The 21868-nt window shown below is 34.5% G+C and overlaps 1 protein-coding gene across 7 annotated transcripts in view; it reads right to left on the reverse strand.

The window, feature by feature from the left end:
• CNOT4 (CCR4-NOT transcription complex subunit 4) overlaps positions 1-21868 on the reverse strand; it is a 140721-nt gene that overhangs the window by 18837 nt on the left and 100016 nt on the right. For 5 of the 7 annotated variants that reach the window (XM_068549515.1, XM_068549513.1, XM_068549514.1 and 2 more), the window contains exons 8-10: positions 16789-16846; positions 13943-14192; positions 12560-13060 (exon numbers count right to left, since the gene is read on the reverse strand). In XM_068549515.1, the coding sequence (XP_068405616.1) occupies positions 12560-13060; positions 13943-14192; positions 16789-16846 (809 nt within the window). Of the gene's footprint in view, positions 1-7205; positions 7598-12559; positions 13061-13942; positions 14193-16788; positions 16847-21868 lie in introns of those variants that run through there. The other 2 variants (XM_068549518.1, XM_068549517.1) reach the window with 1 other exon arrangement.

The raw sequence follows: 21868 nt of genomic DNA on the forward strand, positions 1-21868 counted from the left end.
ATGATTCTAAAACGTCTTTTTCTTCTTCTTATCCTTTCCTTAGGTTTTCCAAAAGAGTATGACATGGGATGGATATGCTTAGTAGTGGAAGTGAAAATTGATGAGAAAAAGCTATGAAAATATTTGTTCAGATAAAGCATGACCAGGGGTGAAGTGGGCACCTGTACTGTAACCCTGCTGCATTTAAACAGGGTCTTAATTTCTTTTTAAAAACAAAAACCTTTAGAGAAAGTCACAGAGAGATGGTCTGAGATTTTTTCCTCTGCCACATTCACTAAGTGGAGGATTTAAATGAAAATTACTATATATAAACGAATGTACATGCACACACACAACACTCAACCTCACCCCAGACACAGAGCCAGGCTTATTTATTTCCCTTGCTAAGAAAGCTTTCTCTTAGGTGATGTGCTAATCAAATGTCATGAAGACAGAAGGACTATTATTACCACTAAAGAACTATTCAGACAGTTGCTTTAAACGTTTTTACCCCAGTCTAGATGCAGCTGTTACCACACAGCCCCAACAAGGACAGGCCAAAATTCTCACAGCCACAGTGGGTTATTTATTCAATTTTAACATTAAGATAATTAAAGAACAGTCCTACTGGGCCACCAAATTGTTCACTTTAAAGTAGTTAATTGTATGTTATGTGAATTTCACCAAAAAAAAAAAAAAAAAGGTACTGGGTGCTTTAAAGGCTTTATAAATTATATGGAGGGGAAAAAAACCTTTTGGGGTGTTCCACAACAGTGGGTCTTAGGACCAAACTGGAGCTGGAACAACAAAACTGTTCTAAGCACAGTATGTTCTTAGGGGTTGGGTTGGAGCTTCCAGGAACCTTGAAAATAACCATAAAATGTGAGGCGGGCTAAGAACAAAGTCAAGTCAATAGCTGCCTTATGAAGGCTCGTGTGAAGGAAGCTGGAGTAAATAGATTGGTTCTCAAGTACAATAATTTCCAGCTGGTTCATGGAACTTCTAGGTACTTCTGTACAATTCTCAAGCAGCTTATATTACTTAAGCTTGCCTTCAATTCTAAGTACCTGATAGGTATGAACTAGATTTTTATATAACTCAAACCCAGGGTATACTCTCCAAAGCACCAGAACAGAGTAGATTCACCTTAATGAATCTTGAATTCCCAAGAGTGATTCTTTAGAAAAAGCTCCTGGTTAAAGAAGCTGTGGTCTAATATGCCTAGCAATACAAGGTTGCTAACACTAATAAATCACAGGGCAGTAAGGAGATCCAAGGAGCAGCGGCTTCTCAATCCATCAACATGGTTCCACAAACTTAGCATTCTTAAGCAATAACTTATACTTTGAAGCATTATCATTTTTAAATGTCACAGGTGATATCTTAGCTGACATATACGGAACAAGTCCAGTGAATTTAAAAATATTTTAGTAGGACTTCAGGCAGGATTTTAATTTAGTCAGGAAATTAAGGATGCTTCCAAAGTAGGCATGTTTGCTATTAACTGAATGAGAAAAAAATATATATTATATATCTATATCTCCATCTCTGAGTTCAATAACTTGTAGGTTTGTGTCTATTTACAAAGCACATTCTCTTTTGGGGAAAGTTGTCAAAATATTTTTATAACCTGTTATAATAAAATTCTTAAGTTCTCTCTACTTTCACCAATCTACTGCTTTTAATTCCAATTTGTCATATAATTAAAGCAGAATGACCTAGTCCAACTAAGAAGAGATACTTTCCCTATGTAGGTGGAAAGCTGATTCTTTCCAGTTTGCATTTAAGCTTGGGAGAAACTAGTTCACACCTGTAATATGGGCTCCTCAAGCTACCGGACTCATCATATGGCACACCTACTCCCTGTCTAAACCTTTCATGTCATAAGTAACACACTCACTGGGCATACGTACACCCGTCCAATCTCATCTCTGGCTTTTCCCAGGCATTCCCTTGCACTCTGCGTTCACATTCTCCTACTGTGCTTTGAGGAAGCAATGTTTACTCCACTGTGGGACGTTTTCCTTTGAATCACCTTCAACTTATAGGAAACGTGATCCAAGTTCCCCCAGGCAATACCATGCTTTCTGCAATTCTCTCTCACACAGTCTGACTTCGTACTCTCAAAAAAGGACTGGAGGGAAAGCAGGGAGAGAAAAGACCACAGGGGTAACGAAAGCTTGCCTTCTTTCCAACCTCTAGCCCTAATGTTAGACATCTATCTACCATCCTTTCTCTCGTTCTCACTCGTCATTTAGCACTGAGTGGTCATCATACTGACCACCGTCTCCTAATTTGTCCTTCCCTTAACAATACTATACCTGTTCTTTGTCCTCATCAAAACCTAAAATCAATGAACTCCCTTCAACACACTCGCACCACTGGATATTTCCTGCTTTACTGGACTCTTCCTGGCACAAGATTATATCAGTTTTGTCTTCTTAAATATCTTTGTGTCCTTTCCTTCTTCACCCTCTAACCAAACTCTCATATTTGCTTTGTCCACTCCTGATGCTTTGTGTTGAATCACTGGAACATACAAAACCATATATATCTGGACTCTAAAATTTTAAATTTGATTCTTATCTTGACTCAGCAATTCTTAAATTTCTTTCTGATGCACTTCTAGGCTTATTCTCACAGACATTTAATTTCTTTCTTTTTTTTTTTTTTATAGGTTCCCAACTCCACTCTTTCACCCCCATTTTCTCACACAACATGCATTCAATAATTACTGATATGAGCACCTTCATCTATTCTCATTTTCTCTAATCTCACATTCTCTCTCCTAGATTTTCTGATTGTTTTTACAAATAACAAAGGAAGATATATCCCATCTCTTTTAAGTTAAACCCATAACCTAACTTGTCTCAGGAGTTTATCTCCTCCCAGCACCTACAGAAACGTGTTACTCTACTGGTTAGCCTATATTCTCTTCCGCACTATCTATGGTGTCCTCTCAATTGACTCTATGTGCTCTGCCTTTAAATATTTAGCTATCTCCCTTATCTTAAAGCAATGCCTTCTAAGATCTACCACCCATCTAATTAGCATCTTGTTTTTCTCTTCCCCTTTGTTGCCAAATGCCTTCAGTCAATGACTGCTGTATCCATATCCTTGATATTTCCTCATGAATCCTACAAATCTGCTTTCCATCTACATCTTTTTATGAAAGTAACATTTTTAAAGGTCACTAGAGACTTGGCCAAACCCAAAGCCGTTTTCCTAGATCTCATTCTTTCTGACTTCTAATTCATAATTTCTTCTCCAATCCTACTAGTTATTACTATTCCAACCCAGGCCATCTTATTTGCAATGACATACTGGAACTGCTTTCTAACTGGTCCTAATTTCAAGCAAACGTATTACAGAATTAATCTTCTTAAAATGCTACAATCAAGTTACATATTTGCCAAAGAACGTGTAGTTCTCTAACACTGACCACATCCACATCAAGACTAAACTCTTCTTCCTAGTTTTCAAGGCTTTTGCACACTTATCCCACCTTCCTATATGACCTGTAATACCTCAGACGAGTCCATCTCCTTACTATCCTTGCCTCCTGACCCTTAGCAGACCATGCTAATCTCCGTTCCCGATTCTTTGTTCAATATGTTCCCTTTACTGTATTTTCCACTTCCATCATTTAATTTCAAGCCATCCTTCAAAAGCAAAAAGCCCCACACTTTTTATGAAGCCTTTCCCTGAATCTGCTCACAGTAACTTCTTTCTCTAACTCCCATTTTTACTTTTGTATCAGCAAAGTGTCTGATTAGCTCACTAAACACTTCATGTGTGAATACCTGTATATACTACTACCATTTATTCAGCACAAGGAGACAACGTAGTAGATATTCAAATAAAAAGACTGAGAGAAGAGACGTAGCACTAATGGCAGAAGGACTAGCTTGAAACCAGATAATTGACTTGGTTATATTTTGTAGAAAAAGACATATATATCATAATTTTGTGATATCACCTCTTTAAAAAAAATTTTTTTTAAGTTATTGTGCTTTCAATTGTATGATATACATCTCTTAAGCAGATATGGGAAAGCTTCATGATCAAATAAACAAAAGAAGCTAAAACCTTACAACTCAATATAGGATAAAATGTCCCCCCATTTTTATATATGCATAAATAACATGGTGGTCTTCATTTCGTAAGATTTCAATGCACCTCCAATTCGTTCCTTTCTCTTGGCTTTCTGAGGTAAGGCCTCTGTGGGAGTAGCTCCCTATGTACCTGTATCACAGCAGAGGAGAGCTCTGTCAGTCTTGAAGGTGCTTGGAATACTGTACAAATAGGAGCCATGTCAGTAAAAATGTGCACACAATGCATTAAAGTTTTCTTTAAAAGAACATATATAGAGGAAGCTGTACTTAGTCGCCACAACACTAAGAGTAATAAGACATGAGCACACACACATGACTGAGAAATACTTAAATTAGAATAATGAATGTATGTCTCTCACGTTAAAATTTTTTTCACTCTCTCCAAATTATCATATATTTAAAAATTTCAAGTATCAGTATTCAATACCCTTTGTTGCCACTGTCAGAGCAATGAATAATGAAATGAGTCTAGACTGCTCTGGCTGTTCCTGTGGTTAAAATATATCAAGAGCTGACGCTATAGAAATAATTGAAATAAAACTGTCACTAGACTGTTATCCTTGATAATAGGATCTATACTTTATTCAGCCTTGTATCCCTCAAGATCTAGCTCAAGTCACTACAAAGAGTAGGCACTCAAATATTAACGCTTTGTTGAAATAAGAGGAGAGTATACAAAAGCACCACCTGTAAAAACAAAATGCAACAGTAGAATGAAAAGGAAAGTATTATTTATCAGAAAATATTTTCTAATGGAATCTTTAAGAAATTAAAAAGAGGCACTTGACATTCATCATAAGATCAAAATCATTCAACCCAGGTCTATATCCTACACACTGGCACTAAGAACTGCTGCTCTGAAATGTTTTTTTAAAAGTTAAGGATATAAAAGCATATAAAGTTTCCCTTGTGTATGACAGATCAATCAGGCAGGAACTTATCAAAAACTAATTTGAAGTTTTTAGAATTTCTCATTCTTTACCGTCATTTGGTTTCATCAATTTACTTGCTAAGTGAAGCAGTACTTTCTTTCACGTGTTGTGTAACCTTTTCTGTGTTTTAGTATAATTAATTCTGACTGATTTTAAGACTTCACTTTTTAAAACCGTAATATATATATTAAGTAAGCAAAACAGCGAAGCTTATTTGTTTAGGCTTACAAAGTCTTGGAATTACAGTTAGTTAAATGATAATCTTTAGCTAGTCTATGTGAAAGTATCTAAGTTGAAGCCTAATTACCCAAGAAAGCATTTTTCCGATTATGGTGTGTATGTGGAAAGCGGGGGTGGTGGGGGTGGTGAGGAGGTGTTGGGGGTGGTGGGGGGGTGTTGGCGGGGGTGGGGGGGCAGGAGGGGAAGCAGGCAGAAAGACAGTCCTGGGCTCTAGCAAGTCTGGTAAACTACCTGACAGTTTTGTGGCAATGGCCAGGAATGAGAAAGGAGAGAGAAAGCTACCACAGGAAAAAAGCCTTGTTTAACAGGTATATCTCTCAAAACGGTAAGTAAATGGGAGCTAACCACCTCATGTTTTTGTAAGAAGATCCGAGTGCTGAAAGGCTTGCACTGAAGGCTGGAGAAAACTATGCGCTAGTAAGCCCTATTACAGGGAGCCCAAGTTTGTTCACAAAGCCAAGGAGCCTCAGCACCACAGGAGACATTAAGTGGATGTCTTGGCCTCTTACAGCAAAAATGAAACCATAATCAACACATACTAAAAGACTCCATATTCAACACATGCTAAAAGGCTAACAAATCTACAATATTTTATTTGTATTTTCTAAATTTCTCATAACGCTGTCCTAAAGTCACTTCTAAATAGATGTTAGAGATTGTCATTTATGCAGAATTTTACAAAAATAATTAAAATGGCTAGATAATTAGTTGTTTCTACACCCTCAGCTAACCAAATTGAAGGATATCTAAGAATAGATTTTAGTTTACCCACTATTCCTCAGGACAAAGCCATTTAACTTGTGTATTATATCTAATAGAAAGTTATTAGACTTTACATAGAGAGGTAACCCTGAAAACTCCAACTCCAACATGATATTAAGTATCGCTCCTAGTAAGGTATTTCATTATTATCATTATTATTATTTTAAATCTCTAGGCTTCCTTTTTTGGTATTCATGCTACTCTTTTAATATTTTTTTAAAAAAATTAAGGCATATCTTTTATATCACAATGGTTTTTTGAAAATCTCAAGAGGAGATCTGACTTTCCCCTTTTTTCCCAGATGCTTAATTTAGGCAGAGCATAGTCATGTTTTCTGAACCAGCTTTTGTCTAATGCTCAGAACTGAATTCAGTTTATTTTCTTTCATTATCAGCTTTAGAACTATTTCAAGAAATTGTCTATTATCCAAAAACATCACTTCAACATTATATCCTAATAAAGTACACCACTATTCTCTGTGATTAACTAAAATTACCTATGACAACTTACGTGGCCTAATTTTAGAGGATCCCCAATCTCTTCTCTTCCACCTTAGTCTCATTCTGGTCAGGTACTTGTAATATAGTTTTATTATCACACTTCAATTGTGAAACAATGAGATTTCCAAACAAATATCCCACAGAACTACCGTTTTTCCAATAAAAATGTTACACTACTATGGTTGCTTCTGACATACAATATTTACCCCATATTCAAGTTTCTGATAAATCAACTGTAAGTTGAAATTCTGTTTCTGAGGCATTTCCCGGTATACTAGGCAGTGCATTAGAAAAGAGATTATATTGCATTTAGTCTATAATAATTATCTCTTAAGCGTCTCTATATAATTAACAACCATTCAAAAAGAAAGTGCAAATGTGCAAATGAGAGAGAACAAAGACAGTTTCTAAACATGTAATGCATAATATAGGATAAATCCATACAACTACAAACAATTGCTGACAACATCCTTCTGAGCATTAAATGACACCACCAATTTTGTTTTATATGTATTCTTTCTTCTCAAGTAGTCAAAGAATGCAAGACATTATCTTCTTAACTTTCAAATTTTCATGAATATATTAGGATATTACCATTTTTTCACAAATCAGAAAACAAGGAACTACCATTATCTTTGAATATTTTCAATAATAGAGCCAAAATAACAATTCTAGCTAATCTCACCTGGGATCTTAATTAGTACTACAAGTTTATTTGTGTGAGTTAAAAAATAGTATCACTCATGAGAAACAATGCCAAAATTATTAAGCTAATAAACTGTGTTAAAGGCCTAATGAAGAAATACTTTAGCAACTATGAGGTAACACACTAGTTGTAGGCATGAGGAACGTTTATATTGGCTCTTTTGGGTGTATACATTAAATGCAAAATCAGAAAGGAATCATGCAAAAATCCGGTTGCCCATGCAAGCACCCCAGAGTCTAATCCTCTCCTCTCAGTTCTGTTGTCAGGCCACAGTAGTGTGGAGACTTGTAGGCTGCTGTCCTTGTTGTAATGAATGGGAAGAGGCTGACAGTGGCATGGTCGAAACCTTCACCTCTTCTTCCCCTGTGGAAAAGTCAGTCATGGTCTAGTTATGGGTGACTAGATTTGTTAACAGTCCCTTTAAAAATGATTTCAATATTTGGAATACTGATACATATATAAAATACATGCGTAATGGCTGGAATGCGGGTGTGAAACAAGACATGAATTTTAAAATATAAACTTATCAAGTACCTAGAAAGTAGTTATACTCCAATCACACCCTTAAATTTAACACTATGTCAGATTTAAGAACAAATATAATAGATTTAGAATTATAAATATACAGAAAGGAAAAAAAAAAAAGAGACCAGGAAAGCCATTCTTTTCCAAGCCAATTGGACCCCTTATATATTTAGACACTCCTAATAGTAAGCAGTATTTTGTGAAAAAATTAAAACTAAATTCTCAGAAGTGAAAATGTGATTTTTTAAAAGGGAAAAATGACAAATCCATGTTTTAAAAGCAGTAATTATGTTTAGAAAAAAGAAATAAAAAGACGTAAATATTAATTTAGCAAATTACCATACAGCATCTGAAAATTCAATGTGCACTTTTGAAGTAATCAGAAAATAGTAAAATGCTAACAATGATCCAATTGACTGAAAGGGAGATGACTACTTCTAGGTCAGAGAACTGTACATGAAATGAGATCAGTTCTCCCAATTATAATTGATAATGACTACAAGTGACTTGTTTCACACGTGACTCAAAATTCAATCAAGTCACTGTTAAAACAGCTAATTCAGAAACTAAGAATTTTTTTTTAAATGCCCTCTCTTAAGTAAAATTCAAATGAACAAAAACATGAACAAAAATCTAATCCTAAACGGTTTCAAATATTTTTCTAGGTATATTCTGAAACAACAATGTTTACAGACTTAGACTATTATTTGTTTTCCAAATAATTTTTAGCATTATGGAATAAAAACATCTTGGCAGGGAGTTCTTTGAAAAACAAATCTGCAAAGTTACACTTGGAAAGACAGCTTAACTGATAACATGAAGATAAAGACTTTCAGTCTTTAGAACAGGTTATTTCATAGTTTTTCAGTAAATTGGCAAAGATTCTATAAATCCCAAATACATAGCAAGGAGGCTGTGTAAAGGAAATTTTAGACTAGAGCTCTTGGTGAGAACGTGGTACTCATAAGAACTAAGCAAGAGATTAATTTTCATCAAGTCAATGAAATTCATTCTATTTTGTAACTACAGGTCATATTCCTGAGATGGGCCAATTGTCTCATGAATAGATACTGCTGATAAAAAGGGACCTCCCAAGTGTGTGAGAGCAAAAATCACTTACTATGGGAAGAAAGCCATGTTAAAGTAAATGCCAGTAATTTTCATTTATGAAGGAGAACATCAATGTTGTAATGAAAAACCATTTCAGTTACTAAATCTGAGATCTGGGTTCTTATCCTAATTCTACTACTAATTGAATGTGTGACTTTTAACAAATTATTTAACCTTTCCAGAACACAGCTTTGCCATTCCTAAAATGAAGGAGTTGAACAAGGTAGGTCACTTTTCAGGACAAGAAAAGTCACTTTTTAAAACAAAAGCACATGGTTCCAATAATAAAAAAGGTCTGAATGGACTTCACTGTTACTGCCCACTGATCAAAGTTTTCCCTCAAGAATATTTATTCCAAAAATCCTTCTAAATTTAGCAAACTGAATATGCAGCCAAGAAAATGCTGCTAAAAAGATTTCACTTAGTTAAGGAAATAACTAATTTTAAACACAAAAATGATTTCAATTTGGCAGAGGAAATGGAAACCATGTTTCTGTCAAACCTCTGGCAACTGTCCTTCCCATGATAGGTTTCAGTGTATCAATTTTTAATAATTAACTGAAACAAACCAAAACTTAAAATTTAAATACAAATATATAATAAATATAGATATAGTTTCTGTATGATACACAGAAGACTGACACCTCTGAGTGTTTACTCCTAAAGGTCAGGAGCCTCATTTTGCTCTACATATCTAAAGAATAAATATACATGCCTTTTCCAGTACTGAATATTGTCTAAGTATATCTCAAAGTGGCAGGCCTCACTAAAACAGTATGTACTCTCCACTATGTAGCACTTAACAGCTACCCTGTGTAAGATACCATGATATTCACTGCAGAATACAGAGTTAGGCCTTTTTCAATAGTTCAACTCAAGTACAACTGAGTTACAGCTAGGGGTGGGAGGCAGATATTGCCTACCTATTAAATTGCTTCAAATAATTCACAGTTAAGATGTACACAGTTTTTCAGAATTTTAGTTTGTCATTTCTAATTGTTACTGAAAATCCTCAATCATCTGGCTACAATTATAAAACTATTCTGTTTTGAGGCTCAGCACATTCAGCTTTCTGAGGTATGTGTCAAATATTTACAAGCCATGGAAGGATTCTATAACTCTTGATAACAATTTTAAGTATTTTGGTACATTAAAACTAAAATTTCTCTGGTCATGAGAGCCTTAAAAGTAATCTAACAATAAGCTTAATCATAAGTCACCATTTAAATACCAAGCTAGTATGCACAGTCAAAAACTGAAAATCTGAAATAACAAACTCTCCCCACCTCCCACAAAATACAACAATGATTCAGAACCTATAGTCGGTGACTTCATTCTTAGAATTTCTGGGAAAACAAATGTATTTTATGCTCTATGGTTGAGTATACGGTAAAAGAAAAGAAAAGCCCACCAAGATAGGACCATAATTTAATGCCACATTTTTTTCATAAAGCACCTACTTTAGATGAAGATTTCAAATGACTAACATGAGGACAACTACACTCAAAAATCAGTGATTACTCATCACCCTTGTGGCATTTCCAGAATATATACTGGCTTGAAATATTTGGTTTAAAACTGCTCTTTTTGTACTAATGGACAATATGATAACTATGAAATCAGAAGAACAGATAATTTTTGAAGATGGTCATGTAATAAGTCAAATAAAAGTACACAATGAAGACAGCTAAGAACTAGTTCCACAAAGGCATCCTCCTTCCTATCAGATCAAGTCCATACTGTTTTGCCTCACCGTCAGAGCTCTCCGTCCTCTCATCCATTCTATGTATAAAATATATGAAGGACCTCCTGGTATAGAAGGCAGTTCTAATGCTTCTTAATGTAATGACATACTAAATCCTGCCGCTATACCTTTATTCAGGAGTTTCCATCAACATAAAAGGTTTTTTCCTTTCCCTCCTGCTAACCCGAATCCAGGATACAGATCAATTCCTACTTCTTCAACGAAGCCTCCCCAACAATTTATAGGCTCCACTGATGTGTTTTGGATTCCAGTATCATATGGTTACCACTTTCATACACAGTCTTATTTTATCTCGTCAACTACACTGTACAGTACCTAGAAATAGTAGCCATATTTTATACTTATTCTGTATTATCCACATGGCCCAGTTCATTGTTGGGCAAACAGATACCCAAATACTTATAGTATTGGTTTAATATTTTATTGTTAAATGTTTAGAATATTTAGGGGAACTTAACTTTAACTTTTAGTGTTATAATGTTATGAGATACACTACTAGTAATTTAAATGCCACATTTCTAAATGGTTGAAACAAAGCAAAACAAAACACAATTACGTTCTAATATGCTGTCTACAGTGGATGAAAAAAAGAGTACCAGGAACTGAACACTTAGTGTTTCACAAGTGAATATCATGTAGAAGAGGAATGAAAAATGTCACTCTCGATTACCTACTAACTACCATATCAAATGAACAAATAACATGAGTCCCACCAATGTGCAAACCACTACATTAGGTGCTATCATGCTTATGTGTAAATTAACTTCACTGTATCAACAGCCACAAACCATACTCTCTTAACCCAACTACTTGTCTTGAAAATGAAATGTTGTTGGTCACAAAGAGAATAGAGCCAAAGAATTTTGACGGATCTCTGTAAATTTATCTATCAACCTTGCTAAAAACAAGAGAACGAACGCTTTGCTGGTAACAGCACATTATTACAATAATGCTGTGCCATGTCATATCACAAAGGCCATGAAAAGGGATAAAAATAAATTTTATAAGTTATATAACAGAGTGAAGGACTGTTCTATTCTACTTGAGAGAACCAGGAGAGAACAAACTCTTTTACCAGTCATATCTAAAGCCCAAATTAAATTTTGAAAAACTATTAATAAGAAAGATTCCTTTAGATATAGAAGTCACTTGATCTAATAAATATCATATGGGACCTTAAAAGCCAAAAGTTCTGAAACCTTCAAGGGTAGCAGTACAAAACCAGAAGTATTCTGGCATCACTTACAGGAACCTAATATTTACCCCAGAAATAAAAACATGACAGACCAAAAGGAAAAATATCTCTCCTTGAACAATTTCTTTTTCACAGAAAGTATACTTATACACATATGTCTGTGAAACATTAATAATGAGAGTTCTCAAATATTAAGTCCTTTATTAACATATAGCACAGTTTTGATGTATGTGTGTGTGTGTGTGTGTTTGTACATGTCTATCAGTCAAAATAAGTAAGTTGTCAAAAGGAGTTAAGAGAGTGGCTTTATCCCTCATGCTCTCACTAATTACCATCTGTAAAAAAATTTTTGAACCAGTTTACTTTTAGAATGTACAATCAGAATTTTTACCATGGTGTTGGACTTTATGGCACCATAATTTCAGAGCCCATTTTTTTTCTTTGTCTTTTTGCATTTATATGCCATAAGAAAGTCTGGTAACTATTCTATTAAGTAAAATGCTTCCAAGCAATAACTAGGTATAATACTCCACCATCCTTATAAAGCTCAATATTACAAGGCATCCATCTAATTAAAATTTTTTTAGATTATGATAAAGAGTTTTTCCCATTGAAATTTCCAAGACTGATGATAAATACTTTCTGTTACTCAAAAGTTCCCTCCCTACCCACCCAACAACCTGAAGGCATGAGTTATTCACAAATTCTCAAAGGCTATAAATGAACCTACCTGCTATAGGGATCCCTCCCAGACCTGTGTTGTGCTGTGGCGGGAGATTCAAGTCCAAGAAATTACTATTTGAGGTGGGATTTGCTGTGTGGTTCAAGTGCATGATGCTATTGCGTGGAAAGGCCATCCAAGGATAGCGGGCTGCCTGGCCTGGAAAACTGAATGAATTATAAACCGCTCGGTGCTGCTGAAATTGAGGGAACCTCTGTGGCAAGACTGAAAAGGTACTATTGAGACTCGAGTTGGCATTTGTAGGTGCAGCAGGATGTAGGAATCCAGAGCCCGGACCTTTGGCGGTTGTAGTGTGTGAAGAGGAGTTCTGAAGAGATGTGGGCGAAAGGGAAGGTTGGTCTTGGACTGACAGTTCCTTTTCAATCAGGTCTGCTAAGGCTTTTCGAGTGACATCAAAGGGATCAAAACCCAAGTCATCCTCTGGTTGTTTAGAAGAACCAAAGCCAAATGCTGCTTGCCAGTCTGTAGAAGACGATACTGGGATTGTTTCTGGTGGGAAAAAAAATCAGTGATGAATTTAAAATATATAGCTCACTTCCACACTAGTGCAACATCATACTATAACACAAAGGCAAATATATGCAAAATCTACGTAATTTCTTAGAACATTACGACTGTAAAATTACAAAAGGCCTCAGATACTTCTAGCAATGATTTCATCCATAAGTTACTAACTTCAAAAACTGAATGATATAGACTGATTTTGCTGATCAAAGAAAACAAAGTACTATTCGAAACCCAAATTATACTCTCAACTAGTCATCATCAAAACCCAAAATAAGTCATTTAAATGAAATAAAGTAATAAATATAACAGAATTCAATTAGTAAAGTTTATTTTTGAAATGTATTTATCAAAGACGAAGTATAATTTTGAATATATGCTTTACATACTACTACTATAACTTAATGAAAAAAGTATCCATTTAATCTTTGTATTTTTAAATTGTCTTGATTTTGTGTTATCCTTCACATTAACGAGAACTTACAATGAATGAAATTGGAAATGTCTCAAAATGTAACTTTAAAAATTAACTAACATACTTCTTTGTCAGCTGGGGAAACATTTTAAAATATATAACTATACAAACACAAATCTAATTAAAAATTGTAAGCCCTTAATACTTCCTAGAGGAATAAGCATTTGATTATTGGAAAAATGATCTAACCCTTGATTTCTGGAGAAATTTGTCTGTTAACATGGTAAGTTCTAGGTCACAGAACTACTTACCTAAGCATCCAATTCCTTGCCATTTAAAAGTTTACATTTTTATGAAAAAGGGAGTGGACAAAAAAAGGATAAAAACACATCCAGCAAAGGTCTCATTTTAGTCTGAGTATAATTACTAACACACACAGTATTGTTATATACCTGATGTGAAGAGGCTCTGTGGTTCTGGTGCTGTAGGCCAGTCACTGGATGTCTGTGGGGAACTGGGGAAAGGAGGAAGCCCACTTGGGATAGGGTTGGGATGGCGGAAATTGTCTGAGAATAACGACTGTGACTCAGTTACTGCCCCTTCAAAAGGAGACCGTGCACTGTGATTGGATGAACTGATAGGGATGACTGGATTGGATTTTGATAAACCAGGTGGTGGTGAAGGTGTATCACTGTTAGATATCTAAATAAAATGGAAAAAGAAAAGAATAATCAATATAAGTTTATACAATGTAATAAACCATAGTTTAAAAGGCTTGCAATGAAAGGTATTAGAATAGTGATCTTCAAAAACTGGGGTACTTAAAGACTTTTTTATGAGAGCATAAATTTTCAAAAAAATCCATCAACTTACATATGTACTCTTTTATAAAACTGACCCTCCTGAAAAGACACAGCCAGTATCCTCTCCTTTTACAACCTAATTTCTCTTACTTTACAAAGACAATACTATTTCTCACTCTCTGGGATCTAACTATAGTATCTTGCCCAAGTGTGAAAACTTTCTGGGAGCCAAACAAAACTTTATTAGAAATATTAAGATTAGTGATGACACAGTGACTGACTCTAATGACTAGATTCTTTGGCAAACTAGATGATTCCCAATACTTCAGTTCTGAACAAAATGGAAAGAAGATCTAATCAAGCTATTTCCAAAAGCATCATTAAAAATAGTTTTTATAAGAAATCTTAATATGATTCTTAGGTATTTAATTCACAAGGAGTTCAAAAATTTGAGTGATATTGATATAACTCTTTCTTCCATCTACTTATTTATATGAACAAGATGTTTCAGCACCTGTATTTAGAAAAATGAAAACATGACTAGATTGCTGCTGAAACATCTCCTTGTACCAACAGATAATATTCATCCATGGATACAAAAAAACTAATTTTAAAATGCCCTATCCACTTCATTAAGAGGTAAATTTCCAATACAATTTTAGTGTTTATGTTTAATTTTTTAATCAAACTCTATACTTATATATATATTGCTTTGATCAAATCAATACTATAAATAAAAATTCAGAAGAAAGAAGTTTGGCATGTGTCAACAAAATATTTTTATTTCCAATTCAAAATTTATACATCTACTTTTATTTGAGAGAATGTCTATCAAGCATAAACTATATATATATATATATATATTTTTTTTTTTTTTTAATTTAATTTATTTTTGGCTGTGTTGTGTCTTCGTTGCTGTGCGTGGACTTTCTCTAGTTGTGGCGAGCAGGGACTACTCTTCGTTGCAGTGCATGGGCTTCTCATTGCGGTGGCTTCCCTTGTTGCGGAGCACAGGCTCTAGCCACGCGGGCTTCAGTAGTTGCGGCACGTGGGCTCAGTAGTTGTGGCTTGCGGACCCTAGAGCGCAGGCTCAGTAGTTGTGGCTCACGGGCTTAGTTGCTCCGTGGCATGTGGGATATTCCCGGACCAGGGCTCGAACCCGTGTCCCCTGCATTGGCAGGCGGATTCTTAACCACTGAGCCACCAGGGAAGTCCCAAGCATAAACTATATTGCATTAAGAAAAAATTCTGTAATGCCAGTGAAAATTAAAAAATGAGTTCAAGGAATGATGTAAAATTTCTGATTGTTAAAGAATAGCTTGTGTAAATGGATGAGGGAGAAACAAAACATTCTGATACTTAAATCTCTCAGATACTTATTAAAACCCAATGTAGCATGTTTATTTAAAAATACCAAAATTTATAATAAGCTGGAAATTACATCCTTTGCAGCTATTTTTAACTTATTATGAAAAAAAATTTAATGTTAACTTAAAATATACAAGGGGATATACAGATTTTCAAATTCTTTCATGGAAACTGTGAACAACAAGTTTAGAAAAACAATGTATTTTAGATCTCTAAGTTTCTCACACTGTGGGGAACTGGCTGTTCTTTACAGAAGAGATTAGAACTACACTTTTTTTTTTTGAAACCAAAGTAAGAGGTGTACAGAAACTTAAGTAGTGAAAAGCTAGCAACTAGACAAGATGATACAAAGCATGGTCTAAAGATCAGGACCTCATTCTGTATCATAGTGGATGCAACTTTGAACTTAACTATTTGGTTTATCATTTCAAAGCCAAAAGTCATTTGAGGGAAGGGGGAAAGCTTGGGGGCAAGTTCACTGAGAGAAATAGAAAATTAAAGTTAGTTTGGGATTAGCAGATGCAAACTATTATCTATAGGATGGATAAACAACAAGGTCCTACTGTATAGCACCGGGAACTATATTCAGTATCCTGTGATAAACCATAGTAGAAAATAATATGAAAAAGAATATATATATGTATAACTGAGTCACTGTACTGTACAGCAGAAATTAACACAACATTGTAAATCAACTATACTTCAATAAAATTTTAAAAAAAGAAAAGAAAATTAAAGTTGACAGCAAGGGACAAGGGGAGCATGGGGCAGAGAAACAACTCAAAATCAAGAATGCAGAAGGCATGTTAGTCTGGGACCATTTCATGTAGGGTCAAAAAGACCAAGAATATCAGGGACTCCAAGGACACTAATGTATTAGCACACAGTACAATAACATATGGTCATAATGATAATTCTGAGTCATCAAGAAAGGGTTAAATTATGCTCTATTCTGTGGAGAAAAAGAGGGCTAATTATAATACATTTAATACAGATGTCCACTGAAAGTGTTTTTAAATTGTTTCAGTATTTAAAGTATTTTTAACTATCTAGAAAATTCACTTGCATAGAATGTCTTGTTTCAGCAGATGGCAGATAAATGAAGGAATACAGTATCAAAATCTTACCTGCTGGGAATTATCACCATTCCCTATGCTGAGAGAATCGGAAGGTTTGTCAATGGGGCTGTAAAAAGGAAAAAATAAAGTCAAATCAGAGTACATTTATTCCCCACAACCAAAGCCAGAAAAATAGACATTTTATCATCTAAACATTTATTGGAGCACTCTGATGTAAGACATTAGGTTAGATGCTGGGGACACAAAGAAGTATAAGATAAAATCTCTATCCTTGAGCAATTTACAGTCTGATTAGATTCTCAAAAAACAACGGGTGAAACAATAGCTTATGAAAAAAAAAGTATTGCTTAAAATGGATACTAATCTATTATTTAGTTTTGTGCCCATGATAAACACTTCCCCATTAAAATTCTTGAAATAATACTCACCTATTTTTCTAGGTGCTTAATGGAGAGCGTAAAAGTTACTGAAATGTTATCTACAGGTTCTTAAAGGCAATACCTTTTTTTAATACTTCAATATCCTAATCATAACCCTAGAGAAGGCGTATGTAAGTGTACACACACACACAAACACACACACACACAGGAGACTAACAGAAAGAAACTTTTGTGCAAACTATTGCCTCAAACTAAAACAGTAAAACTTGACTTCCACAAGAGAAAATGCAGTATCACAGTAAAGTAACACAGATTTGCTAACTTCAAGTCCATTTTAACTCATCTGACTTAAAAACAAAAATCTTTATAAACATTATAACACTGACCTAGCAAGTCATTTCTACAACTAACTTTAACCCAGCACATGAACAAAAGATAAGTATTAGTACCCATACACTAATACTTATTTCTGATACAATATTATAGCAAAAAAATTTAAGATTCCAAATTTCTCAAAATTATTTTATTGCCTGGAAACATATACAAAGTCACCTTACAAATAGACAACTTACTGGTACCACATTTAATTGTTCTAGAAAAATTTAACAAGAACCCAACCTGAATACCAAGTGTATCTTCTGCAGAAACACTGCCAGATGCTCTTGAATCTGATTGATAAGTCTGAAATTTACTTGAAGAGCATCTTTACTTATTATTCACAGTATATCAATAAATCAATTCATATTATTGTCAAGTGGCTAATACAAATAATTTTAAGATACAGCACTGAGCCCACTTAATTTAGAGGCAGTTGGGGAAACAAGACAGGTACACACCAACAAATATCAGCCAGTGTCAACTATTAAATGAACTGTTTAAACACTAAATGCCATAAATCTTTAGAAAAAAGAGGAGCCACCCCAAGTGGGGCAATTAGGAAAAGTCTCCTAGGGAGGTTCACATTTAACTAGGTCCTTAAAAAGATCTGCACATTGGGAGGAGGAAGGGAAAGCGGGAAAAACAGCATTAAATGTAGGAAGAGCAAGTGTTTCAAGAATCAAAAGGTCGTAGAAAAGGTTGAGAGAAAGGTAATTAGTTTAAGCTAACATATAGGATGATTTTAACAATGGGAGGTAAGGATAGAAAGATAAGACACCACAGGTCAATGGAAATTTTTTTGAGCACAGAAATGATATGTAATAAATAAAGTAGTGTTTTAGAAAGATTAATTTGGTGATAGCATGAAGAACAGGCTGGAATATAATTCAGATAATCTGAGATAAACTTGCAATATTTTTTAAAAATTTACTGTGGTAAAATACACTTAATATAAAATTTACCATCTTAACCATTTTTAAGTGTACACTTCAGTGGTATTAAATACACACACCTTGTTGTACAACTATCACCAACATCCACCCGCATAACTCTTAATCTTATGAAAATGAAATTCTATACCCACTAAACAACAACTCCCCATTTTCCCCTCCTTCCAGCATCTACCATATACTTTCTATTTAGATGACTTTGACTATTCTAAATGCCTTGTATATAAGTGGAATCAGAGTATTTGTCTTTATTGTGACTAGCTTATTCCATAAACAATAATGTTCTCGAAGTTCATCCATGTTGTAACATACTGCAGAATTTCCTTCCTTTCTAAAACTGAATATTACATTGTATATATGTACCACATTTTGCTTGTCCATTCATCTGTCCATGGACACTGAGATTGCTTCTACATTTAAGCTACTGTGAGTAATGGGGCTATGACGTAAGTGTACAAATATCGCTTCAATATACTGCTTTCAATTCTTTTACATGTATATAAAGAAGAATTGGTGGATCATATGGTAATTTTACTTTTAATTTTTTGAGGAACTGCCATACTATCTTCCACTACAGCTGTACCATTTTACATTCTCACCAACAGTGCACAAGGACTCCAATATCCCCACATTCTTTCAAACTCTTGTTTTCTGCTTTTTTGATAGTGGCTATGCTAACGGGTGTGAGGAGAATGGGTATGAGATGTCTCATTGTAGTTTTGAGTTGCATATCCCTAATGATTAGTGATGTTGTGCATTTTTTCATATGCTTATTGGCCATTCACATACCTTCTTTGGAGAAATGTCTATTCAAGTCCTTTGCCCATTTCTGAACTGGGTTATTTGATTTTTTTGTTGTTGAGTTTTAGGAGCTCTCTACATATTCTGGTTAATAATCCTTATCAGATATATAATTTGCAAATATTTTTTCCCATTCTGTAGCTTGTGGATAGTGTCTTTCGACTTACAAATATTTTTAAGTTTTCATGAAGTCCAATTTGTCTATTTTTTCTTTTGTTACCTGTGCCTTTGGTGTCATATCCAAGAAATCACTGTCAAATTCAATGTCATGAAGCTTTTGTCCTATGCTTTCTCTTAAGGTTTTTTTTTTGGGGGGGGGGTGTTTTAGGTCTTAAATTTAGGTGCTTGATCCATTTTGAATTAATTTTTGAATATGCTGTTAGGTAAGGATCCAACTTCATTCTTCTGCATGTAGATACCCAGTTTTCCCAGCACCATCTGTTGAAAAGATTGTCCTTTCCCCAGGAGTCTGGCCTTGGTACCCTTGTCAAAAGTCATTTGGCCATATTTGTGACAGTTAATATTTATGGGCTATTTCACTGGTCTACACGTCTATCTTTATGTTGATCCCACACTATTTTGATTACTGCAGCTTTGTATAAGTTTTGAAATCAGGGAGTGTGGGTCCTCCAGTTTTATTCTTCTTGTTCAAGATTATATTCGCTATTTGGAGTCCTTTGAGATTCTATATGAATTTTAGGATGGATATTTTACCTGCAAAAAATGTCACTGGGATTTTTGACATGATTGGGATTGAATCTGTAGACTGCTTTGGGTAGAATTGACTTTTTAATATTAAGTATTCCAATCCATGAACATGAGATGTTGTTTTCATTTATTTATGTGGCTTTTAAAATTTCTTTCAGCAATGTTTCATAGTTTTCTTGTACAAGTCTTTCACTTCCTTGGTTAATTCCTAAGTATTTTATTCTTTTGATCCTACTGTGAATGAAATTGCTTTTGTAATTTCTTTTCAGATTGTCCACTGTTCATGTACAGAAATGCAAATGATTTTTGCGTGTTGACTCTGTATCTTGTTACACTGCTGAATTCACTTATTAGTTCTAACAGGTGTGTGTGTGTGTGTATGATCTTTAGGATATTCTACATATAAAACCATACCATCTGCAAAAAGAGATAATTTTACTTATTCTTTTCCAATTTAAATGTCTCTTCTTTTTCTTGGCCAATTGCTATGGCTAGAAAATACAATACTGTATTGAACAGAAGTAGTGAAAGCAGGCATCCCTGCCTTGTTCCTCACCTCAGAGGAAAAGCTTTCAGTCCTTCCACCATTGAAAAACGACTGTGGTTTTTCATATATGGCTCTTACTATGCTGAAGTAGCTTCCTTCTGTTCCTAGGTTAATTGTTTTTGTCATGAAAGAGTGTTTAATTTTGTCAAATGCTTTTTCTGCATCTATTGAGAGATCCTGTGGTTTTTATCCTACATTCTGTTGATGTGGCATATTGCACTGCTCAATTTTCACATGTTAGACCATCCTTGCATTCTAGGAATAAACCACACTTGGTCTTGGTGCATAATCCTTTTAATGTGCTGAATTCTGTATGCTCGTGTTCTGTTAAAGACATATGCATCAATGTTCATTAGGGGTTTAAAGTTTGCTTTTCTTACAGTGTCTTTGTCTGGCTTCGGTTATCAGGGAATGTTGGCCTCAAAGAATGAGTTAGGAATCATTCCCTTCTCTTCAATTTTTGGGAAAAACTTGAGAAGGATTGGTATTAGTTCTCCTTTAAATATCTGGTAGAATTCACCAGTGTAGCCATTAGGTCCAGGACTTTTCTTTGTTGGGAGATATTTGATTACTAATTCAATCTCCTAACTGGTTATACATTTATTCATGTATTTTATTTCTTTGTAACATAGTCTTGGTAGGTTTTATGTTTCTGGGAATCTGTCCCTTTCATCTAGGTGATCCAATTTGCTGGCGTACAACTGTTCACAGTACTCTCTTATAATCTTTTTTATTTTTTGTAGAATCTGTAGTAATGTTCCCACTTTAATTTCTTATTTTAGTAATTTGAGATGTCTCTTTTTTTTCTTAGTTCACCTAGCTAAAGGTTTGTCAGTTTCGTTGATATTTTTGAAGAACCAACTTTTGATTTCATTGATTTTCTCTACTGTTTTTCTATTCTCTATTTCATTTATCTCTGCTCGAATCTTTATTATTTCCTTCCTTCTGCTTGCTTTGGGCTTATTTGTTCTTCTTCTAGTTCCTTAAACTGTGAGGTTAGATTGTTGACTTGGGATCTTTCTTATTTTTTTTAATGTAATGATGGCACTTATAGCTATAAATTTCCCCCTTAGCACCACTTTTGCTGCTTCCCAGAAGTTTTACTATGTTGTGCTTTCATTTTCATTCATTTAAGTATTTTCTAATTTCCTTGTCATTTCTTCTTTGACCCATTAGTTGTTTGAAAGTGTTGTTTAATTTCCACAATTTTCTAGATTTCCTTTTGTTAATGATTTCTAATTTCATCCTATTGTGGTCAGAAAAGATACTTGGTATGTTTATCTTTTTAAATCTATTGAATCTTAATTTGTGGCCTAACATATAGTCTATCCTGGAAAATGTCCCACGTGCACTTGAGAAGAATG

The sequence above is a fragment of the Eschrichtius robustus genome, chromosome 8 (genome assembly GCF_028021215.1).
Source record: "Eschrichtius robustus isolate mEscRob2 chromosome 8, mEscRob2.pri, whole genome shotgun sequence".
Lineage (NCBI taxonomy): Eukaryota > Metazoa > Chordata > Mammalia > Artiodactyla > Eschrichtiidae > Eschrichtius > Eschrichtius robustus.